This window comes from Phocoena sinus, chromosome 10, assembly GCF_008692025.1.
Source record: "Phocoena sinus isolate mPhoSin1 chromosome 10, mPhoSin1.pri, whole genome shotgun sequence".
NCBI lineage: Eukaryota > Metazoa > Chordata > Mammalia > Artiodactyla > Phocoenidae > Phocoena > Phocoena sinus.
In genome coordinates, this window is record NC_045772.1 from 4,145,654 (window position 1) to 4,157,531 (window position 11,878).

The following is an 11,878-nucleotide window of genomic DNA, read 5'->3' on the forward strand; positions in this document are numbered from 1 at the left end:
AGTGAGCCCAGAAAGGGAAAAAATGTAACAAATTTCTCAAGGTGAGCCAGCAAACCAAAAGTTCAAAGAGAAAATCTAACCCTAAGAAAAACTGGCCCCTTTCCTCAACACTCCCAATGACAAACCTGCAGAATTTGTGCTTCCCAACCCCGCAACTCTAGACCGTGCTGGGCTAAGCCCTGGGGCCAAGACAAAGAACGTCTCCATCAGAGAGCACAGAAGTGGATCTAGTGTATCTTAAACTAGATCCACAGAATGATCACTTTAAGATTCTCAAGCCGGTGAACCAGCAGGCAAAGAAGAGTGACTACACTGGCAGGAGAAACCCACCCTGATTTTCAAGAAGAGTTGCTACTACAAGCTGGGCACCAGGAGGAGTAATCTGGAACTCAGGGGTTCATTGGCTGTCTCTTGGTACTTCCATGTCCAGGGATAGCCACAAACAGGCAGCTGCAGCAAGCACAGACTGACAGGAGACAGGCAACCAAGGGCTCAGCCCCCTCGGCATCACAGCCCGGCTACATACAGTGCTGGGGGAAAGTCAGGGAAGTCTAGACTGGAAGCAGGAGCAGGGAGATGACTATCCAGTTATGGCCTCAGGACAGTCTTCAGCACTGGGGACTGAACTTACTGCACTAACACTCCTGTCCAGGTCTTTCCTTTTAGATTCCAAACAGCTATAGCCTCCAAGAGCCCGTGACCGAGTGAACAGTACCAGGCAAGAGGAGGTCTCAGAAGAAGAGCACGCCGTAACAGATCTTCATGGTGTCCCTCACCGCACAGCCTTGGGCCATCCAGATAACAACCCCAGGGGCAATTCTCAACCAGTGCGCAACAGGTTAATAGATAAATCACCCAGCCCTGTGCACAGATAATGTGGAGGTGCACCCCTCACGGATACCCAGTGGGGTTGAGCTCCAGCTGCCTACAACGTAATTACCACTCAATACGGCATCCCTACGTTGGTTGTTCCCCCTTCCACACCTAGCTTCCCCCGTGCCACACTCCTGACTGCTGGGGGTCACCTATGATTAAATTACTTCACCCAAGTCCCTACCTCAAATTCTGCTTTGGGGAAAAAAAAAATCCAAAGGCTCAGGTATACAAGGAGACATGTATAAAGATGGTCTCTGCAGTACTGTTTGAATTACCAAAAATTCAGGACAAATCCAATACCCATCAGTAAGAAAAAAGGTAGGTAAATTATGATGTAAGCTTATGGAGGGACACTACTGCAGTGAAATTAATGATCTAGCTCTATGTATAAAAACTGGTAGCACTCGAAAACAGAGCAAAAATTAAAGATGCAGACTGCAGAGTGTACAGCATAAAACATACAGTATAACACGTACAAGGGAGCGGGGAATGAGACTGGAAAGTGAAACAAGAGCCCTACCCAGCACTCTCACCTCCGGACATCCACGCCCTTCTGTGTGACCCTTAGAACACGCAATAGTAAAGGTATGTCCTTTCCAAGATGATAAAGGCACCCCATCTCCCATCTTGAGCGGGCTCTCTTGGATGGTTCGCTTTCGAACAAGCCGGCTGCCGAGGCACGAGCAGCCCTGGGGAGGGGTCCACGTGGTGAGGAACTGGAGCTTTCTGCCCAGAGCCACTCGTGTGGGCGTGGAACCCCGACCTCCCACCCCGGTAAGGCCTTCGGGAGACCAAAGACCTGGCCCACGGCTTGACTGCAGCCTCGCGCAAGACCCCAAGCCAGATCCACCCAGCTAAGCAGCTCCCAGATTCCGGACCCTAATAAACTGTGTGAAACAATAAATGTCTGTGGCTTCAAGCTGCTAACTTGTGGGGTTATTTGTTCTAATACCAAGGACATTAACAATATCAGTAATGTTTTGGATTTTGAGAGAACAAAATTTTAACATTTGTTGATTTTGCAAGTGAAATACATGGGTACTTGTTATATTATCTGTTATGTCATCCTCCAAAAAGGCATTAACATTATTATATATTTGTGGGTTTTGACTTGACAAGAGTTTAAAAATAAGCAAACAAACCAACAAAAACACTAGAGTGAAAGTTAACGGAAAGCTTCAATTTCCTTTTTCCTTAGAGTACACAAGTATGGCTTTCTAAAATGTCAGCTCCTAAAGCACAGTCACTCCATGCAAAATCATCTCAATTCCTCGCTCATGTCATAATGTGAGTTACTGTCAAGTACTCACTTTTTTATTGGAAATTCTATAACTTTTTAAAATTATTTAATATCGCTAAAATACCATTCTACCAAGGAATTAAGATTTTGTAAGAAATTACTGCCTACATCTTTTGGATCTGAAAAACCAATTTTCTTCCACTGACTTGAGTTATTAAATCTATTCCTTATTCTAAAGTTCCAGAGGCAGTTCCAAAGCCTATAAAAACAAGAACTTGATCATGGAATTGAGATGAAATTAAAAATTTTACAAGCACTATTTTAAAGTATGAAAAAATTTCAAGAATTACCACACTTTTCATTTCTTTTCACTCCTCATTCTGACTAGAGCCTGCAATAATAATAGTGGTGTTTGCTGGCATCAACTACATGCCAGGCACCATTCCAGACTCGACATCCAGCACCCCCTAATACCCACATCAACCCTACAAGGTAGGCATTATTATAATACCCGTTCTACCAGGGTAGAACTGAGGCTCAGAGAAGTTAAAAATATTTGCAGTTCATGCAGCTAGTATGTTGCAGTACTTAGATTGGAAACTAGACCTACGCCTTACAAAAGCCTTTTTCCCCTGAAACCCAGAGTCCAAAAAGATATCAATATTTCATACTGACACATTTCAACAAGGAGAGGAAGAAGCTTCCCGAACTCAAATTGTTTAAAACACAAAACAATTTCAGTCACTCTGCAAAACAGCCCCTGCATTATTCACAGGTCACAAAGAGCCGAGGCAAATCCCACTCCTACCCGAGGAAGGAGATCTCAGGTTCCACAGCAGCAGGATGACATCACACTATGGCTACCCCTGCAATGCAAGATTCCAAAAGCACCCTCACACTGCGATCTTCAGTGGGCACTGAGCTGAAATGTCCAGCCACGTTACTTCCCTTATCCTTCCAGGATTACTTCCATTTCTTCCTACATTTGGTTTCAAGCATTTCATGCAGTCACACATCAGTCACTTCAGCTCATCCCAGGCTCCGGAAACAGAGAGAGCACTGTGTGGCATAGATGAAAAAGTCAAACAAAGCCCGACTCACTCTAACTGTATGAAGAACATTAGATAAACCTTCCGTTTCTTAGAGCAAATTTTACAATTCACAAGCATTGTTTCACCACAAAGTCTGAGGTTCAGCTCGAGTAAGTTCTTCTGGGGGCGGCAAGGAGAAGGACAATAATTTTACACACAGAAAACTGAGATATAACTTACAGTGAATTACACAGATCATTAGTGTTTAACGAGTTGTGTCAAATCCAGGCAACCAATACCCATCTAGTCTATCTAGATAGACACATTTCCTTTACTCCAGAAAATTCCCTCATGCTCCTTCCCAGTCAACCCCCAACCTCCTTTGACAACCACTGTTCATGCCTGTATTGCCAATTAGTGATACAGACAAGATTAGCTTTGCCAATTGTAGAACTTCACAGAATCATACAGTATGTACTGTTTGTCTAGCTTCTTGCATTCAGTATGTTTTGAGATTCGTCCATGCTGTTGTGTACACTGGTGGTTCATTCATTTCAATTACCGGGCAGTTTTAGCCATTCTCCCATTGACGGACATTCGAGTTGGTTCCATCCAGTATTTGGCTATTACCAATAAAGCTGCTATAAACATTCTTTTACAAGCCTTTTGTGAACGTATGTTCTAGAGTAAATACCTAGGGTCATAGGCAAGTGTACGTTTAACTTTATAAAAAACTGCCAAAATGTTTCCCAAAGCGGTTGCACCATTTACACTCCCACCAGCAATGTACGAGAGTTCCAGGTGCTCCACAACCTTGCCAAAATTTGGTGCTGTCAGTCATTCTAATCCTAGCAATTCTAGTGAGTATGCAGAGGTATCTCATTATGGTTTTACTTGTTTATAACAGCTTTTTTGAGATATAATTAACAAAGCATACAATTCACTCATTTAAACTATATAATTCGATGGATTTTGGTATATTACATTATTAACTTTTTTCATTGTGGTAAAACAAACATGTAACATAAAATTTGCCATTTTGACCATCTTTAAGTGTAGAATTCAGTGGCTTTAATTATATTCATAAAGTTGTACAACCATCACCACTAATTCCAAAACTTTTCTAAGACCCCAAACTAACTCTGTAACCTTTAAACAATAACTCCCCCCACCAACGCCTGGTCATCTCTAATCTCCTTTCTGTCTCTATGAATTTGCCAATTCTAAGTACTTCATAGAGGTGGAATCTTACAATATTTGTCCTTTTATGCCTGGCTTCTTTCACTTAGCATGTTTTCAAGGTTCACCCACATTATAGCATGTATCAGGACTTTATTCCTTTTTACGGCTAAATAATATTCCACTGTAGGTACATACCACATTCTCTTTATCCATTCATCTGCTGATGGACACTTAGGTTGTTTCCATCTCTTGGCTATTGTGAATAATACCTCAATGAACACTGGCATACAAGTATCTGTTTGAGTCCCTGCTTTCAACTCTCTTGAGTACGTACATACCTAAGAGTGGAACTGCTGGGTCATACTCTGTGTTTAGCTTTTTGAGGTGCCACCAAACTGTTTTCCACAGTAGCTGAACCATTTCACATTCCCACCAGCAATATACAAGGGTTCCAAATTCTCCACATCCTCACCAACACTTACTTTCCATTTTTTGGTAACAGCCATCGTAAGAAGCATAGAGTGGTGTCTCACTGTTTTAATATGCATTTTCTTGATGATTAATGATGTTGAGTACTTTATCACGTGTTTGCTGGCCATTTATATAATCTTCCTTTGTAAAGCACAGATTTTTATGACCAATTTTTAATTGGATTGTCTTTTTATCATTGAGTTGCAGGAGCACTTTTATATATTCCAAAGCAAGTTCTTTGTCAGATATATGTATTGCAAATATTTTCAGTCTATGGCTTGCCTTTTTCATTTTCTTAAAGGTGTCTTTTGATGAGCAGAAGTTTTTTTAATTTTGATAAAGTCTAGCTTGATAATCAGTTTTTTATTGCAAGGTTAATGTTATCTGTGTCCTGGATAAGAAATGTCTGCCTACACACAATATCACAAAGATATTCTCCCATCTTCTAAACATTTTATAGTTTTAGCTTTTATGTTTAGCTTTTATGTTTCAACAATCCATGTTGAAATATTTTTTGTGAATGGTCCAAGGTATGGGTCAAAGTTCACTTTATTCCAATTAGATATCAAGTTGTTCTACCACCACCATTTGTTGAAATAATTTTTAGATTGACTTTGGTTTCGAGTTTGCAAATATTTTGGAAATGGGCTCAACACGCCTTACACAACATTCAGCATTCAATAAAAGACAGGACCAAATGACTAAACACAAGACAGAAAATGACAACAGATAGTTATCAGGCACATTCTCTAAAAAAAACTATAATTAATACGCTTAAGAAGGTAAATGACAAAATGAATTTCAACAGAGTAAAATCCATTTAAAAAAACAAACTGAAATTCTGCAATAACTCAAAACTACAATACCTGAAACTAGGAACACAATAGATGACAGCAGATTAGACATAGCAGAAAAGAGGAATAGAGAACTAGAAGGCAAATTAGCAGAAAAATTTCAAATAACCAAAGCTCAGAGAGAATGGGAAATACATAAAGGAGGCTTTGAGAGATATAAAATACAGTGAAAGGTTTAACATATGTGTAATTACAGTCCTTGAAGGAAAGGAAAGAACAGGAGAGAAGCAGTATTTGAAGAAACACTGGCTGACAATTTCCTAAACTGTTCCAAGACACCCAATTCAAGCAGCATTATCCAAACAGAATAATTACAAAAAAGCCAACCATCTCTGTCCTCATAGGCCTTCATTCTGGAAGGAGACAGAGAACAAATAAGAAACTACTATTAATAATTACATAGTAAATATGTTAGAATCTAATACGTTCTTTCTTTAAAAAAGGGAAAATAGTTTATAAGGTAAAGGGGTCCCAAAGTACGGAGGGAAATGTCTGCACTATTATATAGGATATACAAGGCCACGAAGGAAGTAATCAGAAAAATAATTTTGACTAAACATAGGTTAACAAGAAAAAAGCAGCCACACTGAGAGAAGCTTAAAAAAATTATCTACATGAACATGGAAGAAAAAAGACTATGCTCGCGCCATGAGTAATCACTTACACAAAGAGCAGCAATTTGTTAAGCGCCTACAATTATCAGACTGGATGCTAGATGCCAGGGATACAGGGAATGTGATACACTTTATTCAAGAAGCTTATCGGATGGAAGAGCAATGAGGTATCAGTTTAAGCATGAGAAGAATTTACAGAAAGCAGTATCCAAATGTTACACTGTTTCATGAATACTCAAGAACCAGAACATAATCTTCCCTACAGAAAAAAACAGAGTAGCATTACTCAACAGAGCTTACTGCGGTGATGGAACAATTCTGTATCTGCACGGTCCAATAAGGTTAACCACCAGCCACCCGTGACTGCCTACCGAGTACTTCAAATGTGGCTGGTACAAGGAATGGAATTATTAATTTCACTTATTGCTAATTAATTTAAAGAGCCACATGTCACGAGTGGCTGCACAGACCGTGGAGGTATAGAGTATGACAACCAATCTCACTTGGTTCTACACTTTAATAGAGGGGTGTGCATACATCATAAAGATAAATGATGAAGAAATACATCATAAGCGTAACTAAAGGGCTGGAAAATAAAACCTCCAGAAAAAGGCTGAAAACAGAATTCTTAATGTATTTACATCTTACTCTGTTCCAGAAAGAATCTAGCATGACTTGTAAAGACTCGGAGCACAGCCGAGAAAAATCACTTGTTAATGTTAAAAATGCAGACGCGTACATTAAAAAGATATAAAACAAATTTAAAACAACTAATAAAAAGAACCACCTTCCACAAGGAAGAAATAACTGAACAGCCTCTTGGTACTGATATTTTATGACCATAAGCAATTTTTTTTTTACAGATTTTAGTGGTTAAGACACTATTCAAGGAGTGGGTTATAGAACATGGATTTAATCCAGAGGACGAAAATTTTAGCTTGGTATACTGATGATCTATATACCAATATATATAACAAATTACCCCCAAGCTGAGCAGTTCAAAACAAACCCATTTATGGTCTCACACAGGTCAGAGTCTCTCGTGAGCTTGCACACATGGCTGTGGGCTTGACTGGGACTGAGAGGATCCACTTCCGGGATGGTCATCACATGGCTGCTGGCAGGAGGCCTCAGTTCCTCACCACACAGATCTCTCTACTTGGACGCTTGAGTGTCCTCACAACATGGCAGCTGGCTTTGTCAGAGTGAGTGATCCAAGAGAGAAAGCAAAGGGGAAGCTGCACGGACTTTTGTGTCTCAGAAGTCACACACTGTCATTTCTCCCATGTCTATCATTTACAAATAAGTCACTAAGTTCTGCCCACACTCAAGGGGAGAGGAATTCTTTTGTTCCATCAGTTACTTTCTTACTTTCCTCAGTATGTTTTTGTTTTGGCCAGTGTTTTTCTATTTGCTACTCTGAGGCCTCATTTTGCTTCACTTTACATCCCATCCAACTCCTAACACCTTGGTCCATCCTCCTTCTGGGTCCATTGACATTGGATGGATCCTCTCAGAGCAGCTGGACTCTGGAAACCCCCCGAGTTTCTGTGAGGGTGATTTGCCCAAAGACACACAAAGCAGTAGTGGCAGAATCAGGACCAGAAGCCGGATCTCACAAACTCTCATCAAGGGGTCTCTGCCCCACCACACAACTATATGCCTCCCTATCCCAAGACCTGCACATCAGTTCACCTTTCCTGGTCTTCAAACTCCACCTGGAATTTGGACAAACTTCCTGCCAGCCCCAGGAAAAACTCAAATCAAATATGGGACACATCTTTACTTCCTCATTCTTCCCCAACAATCCAACTGGTCCCTGAGTCTTGTCTATTCAATCCTGTAAATATTTTTCAATATTTATCCTACCCACCCCATAGATAACATCCTAAATTCAGGCACTCTTCTCTTTCACGTGGGCTTCCGCATCTTCTTAGAAGTCCCCTGCCTCTCCCCTCACCCTAATGTATCCCCAACAGTGGCAGCCAGAGATCTTTCTAATATACAGATCTTGCCATGCCATGCCCTGGAAAGAACCTTCAATGGTTCCCCTCACAAGGGACAGAGTCAAGAAAGGTCTTGTAAACTGGCTCGGGGTCTCAGATTTTATCCTCCAGGTTACAGTGTCCTGATGTTTGACCATCTCCTCTGTACCATACACCTTACCTATGTTATCTCATTTATCTCCGAAACTGTGCAAAATCAGCACACAGTCCCTTTGCACATACTGTTCTTTCTAATTAGCCCTCTCATCTGTAAGCCACGAAGGCAAAGTAATCTAAAACCTTTCCTGGCCCACCAATCTACCCATGAGGTCTGCAGTTCCCCCTGTGCCACTACCTCTTCTTGTCTAGACCCCCCATTACAATCTGTTTACACAGCAATGACTCCAACATGCTTGTAAAAAGGGGGGTATCACATTCATCTCTGCCCCTTCAGCCTCTAGAAAAGAACCTGTTTCAGAGTAGGTGCTTAATAAAGGTAGATAGGACTGATTACTGACTAAAAGGAGGGTCCTCATGGTATAGATGTACCCAAGCAGTAACTCATTCAACACATCTCCCAGAGTGTCATATCAATTAACACATCTCCCCCAAATCCCAAGGAGCAGTGCCCTGGGCTCTTAGCACTCTTCCAATTGCTCAACACTTCTTATTGTGATTTAAAGCAGTAGAAGTGCTCAGATCAAAAGGACCTCTAGGACTTCTATGCTCCCTCTACTCTTTGCTAACTGCTGGTTCCCCAGAACAGGACTTTCCAGGAGAAGACTTTTTATTTTTCAACTTCATCACCTAGCACAAAACCTGGCACATGGGGGACCATCCATAAACGCGTTAAAGGATAGTATCAGCTAGCATTTACTTAGTACTATGTGTCAGGTATGTGCTAAGAATTTAACATGCATTATCTCATTTAATCCTGACAAACAATGTCCCCAGAAAGGTACTGTCCAACATTATTCCTATTAAACAGACGTGGAAACTGAGGCCCAGAAAAGACTAGAACCAAATCAAACAGGCACTGAGGGCATCACATACTTTATATTTTCACATGCTTTATTTCATTTATTCCTCTGTACAATTCAGAAATGAAGTCACGTATAATATTCCCATTTTTAGGCAAGAAATCTTAAGGCTTGGAAAAACTGCATAATAACGCACGCACAGCTTGTAGGGCCGGGAACCAAATCCAGGTCTGTCAGACTCCTGGGCACCTTTGACAATGGCCATCTGGCCCTTCAATGGCAGAGTAAGGATTGAAGCGGCCTCTCCACAAAGCGCGGCCACCACTGGGGATGCAAAGCCTGAGCTGACAGGCCGAATGGAGTGACGCCACCTCCCACCTTACACATCTGTAACGTGTCTCTCCCCCACCAGCACGTATGCTGACTCCGGCGTCCTGTGGGTCTGTTCCCATTACAGGAGCGCCATCAACGCGACTCAACTAACCTAACAGGCAGCAAGCGGCCAAAACCTCACTTGGCTCGGTCCCCCTTCCTGCACCCCGGCTTCACACCTGTACTGACGGGCGGGGAGCTGGTGTCAGCCCCCCGGGGCACCTCGGGGACCGGGCGCGGGAGGACGCGGGCCTGGCATCGGCGGCCCGGGGCCCCTCGGGCGCATCGCGGAGGCCGCCACCCCGCGGACGTCCCGGGAGGAGGGGGCGGCCCGCTCCCCAGAGGCCGCGCCCCCGCCCCGCTCCCGCAGCCCCACCGGGCCGCCCCCGACGCTCGCGCCGCCCGGACCGTTACCGATTCCGCTGCTCTTTGAAGAGCGCCGTCAGCGCGCGGAGAGCCTCCAGGTCCTGGATGGGCGCCGGCACCATGACGCCGGACAGCCTGCCGGGCGGCGGCCTGGGCGCCGCCATCTTGCCGCTCGCAGCTCGGGCCGAGCTGGCGACGACGAGGAGCAGCAGGAGGAGGAGCAGGAGGGAAGGCAGAAGGGGGAGGAGCGCGCCCCGCAGCCTCCTGACGCCGCCGCCGCCGCCACCGACTCTGCGCCGCTGTAGCCCGTGGCCGGGCTGGGAGAGCGCGAAAGCACGCGCCCCGGCTCGCCTCGGGCTGAAAGACGCAACGGCTCGGCTAGGGGAGGGGGCGCGGGCGGAAGTCCCGCCTGTAGGGAGGGGGCGCCGGCCGGAAGTTCGGCCTGTGGGGAGGGGGCGCGGGCGGAAGTTGTGTTTGAGGGGGCGGGGAAGTCAGGAGGGTGGAGAATCCCAGAGAAGTCTGCATGGGGCACTGGGACAGGGGCACCCTGAGGCGGGAGGTGCGGGCAGAGGGGGTCTCCCCGGGAGGGGTATGAGGAAGGGTGGGGAGTCCTGCAGAAGCTCCCCCGGCGGAAAAGGCTGAAGACCTGGATCCTGCGGTTGGGTGGGTTGATCAGTGCCCACACCGACCCACCCGGAACTGGAGCAGTCTGTCTCCAGCTTGCAAGTCTCAGACCCTGGAAGCTCACTTCCCAATTCGTACTGATCATTTACTGACGATAACAGTTCATTTACCAGGCCTGCTTGGGATGAGAATACGTTGTTCCAGCTCATCGAGGGCTTTATATACAATTAGATGTCAAGGAGCTAAATTCTACATAGGTAGGGTAAGAATTGTGTTTTTCTAAGGGAAATGATTATATTTTATAGGAATCAGACAAGGCTTCTCTGGGGTGTTGGTAACTCATATGTTTTCTTTCCACCACGCTTTATCATATCATGTATATGTCCTTTCAACAGGCATTGTTGCCAAGCCCCATGCTAGGTGCTGGACAAACGGTGGTCCCTCGGTATCTGTGTGGGATTGGCCCGGGATCTCCCATGGACACCAAAATCCGTGGATGCTCAAGTCCCATAGTTGGCCCTCTGTATCCACGGATGTGGAACTCATGGATACAGAGGGACGCCTGTGTAAATATCAATAAGAGACGATCCCAACCCTGAAGAAACTCAAAGACTATTGAGAGAGAGACATGCAAACATAATTGAACACAGTTGATTACTGCTATGACAGAGGACTACACAAATTGCTATGGAACCATTTAAAATATGTAAATAGTACCCTCTACATTTTTACTGGAAGAGTGTGTGTTTATAACGTAGCGCTTTTGATGTTCTTTGCTAAATAAAATTTAAAGACCCAGTAAACACCACTAGAGTACGCAGGAGAGCTGAAACATGAACAAGCAAGTCACCTGATATTGTAATTCAGCCTTACCCATTTAACTGACTACATATGCATTCATTCCACAAGTATTTCTATGTACCTGCTATGTGCCAGGCATTAGATCACCTGGCAGTGCTCAAGACCATTCAAAATGTTTAACAATCATTAAACTAGCAGGGCAAAATCTCCCAATTTTCCCCTGAAGAACAGGGAATAGGAAAACGTACTGTCACCAATCAAGACCTTACCCCTTGGACTTCCCTGGTGGCACCGTGGTTAAGAATCCGCCTGCCAATGCAAGGAACAAGGGTTCGAGCCCTGGCCCAGGAAGATGCCACATGCTGTGGAGCAACTAAGCCCGTGCACCACAACTACTGAGCCCACATGCCACAACTACTGAAGCCTGCACACCTAGAGCCCGTGCTCTGCAACAAGAGAAGCCACAATAATGAGAAGCCCGC

At 44.2% G+C, this 11,878-nt stretch overlaps 1 protein-coding gene across 6 annotated transcripts in view; it reads right to left on the reverse strand.

Moving 5' to 3' along the window:
* The window catches only part of ATXN10 (ataxin 10), a 154,900-nt gene extending 144,537 nt beyond the window's left edge, over window positions 1-10,363 (reverse strand). For 5 of the 6 annotated variants that reach the window (XR_004351780.1, XR_004351782.1, XR_004351781.1 and 2 more), the window contains exon 1: window positions 10,020-10,358. Coding sequence is in view for 3 of the 6 variants with exons in the window: in XM_032645777.1 (XP_032501668.1) it covers window positions 10,020-10,135 (116 nt within the window). In the remaining 3 variants the exon portion in view is untranslated. Of the gene's footprint in view, window positions 1-10,019 lie in introns of all 6 variants that reach the window. The other variant, XM_032645778.1, reaches the window with a different exon arrangement.
* Between the last annotated feature and the right edge of the window lie 1,515 nt (window positions 10,364-11,878).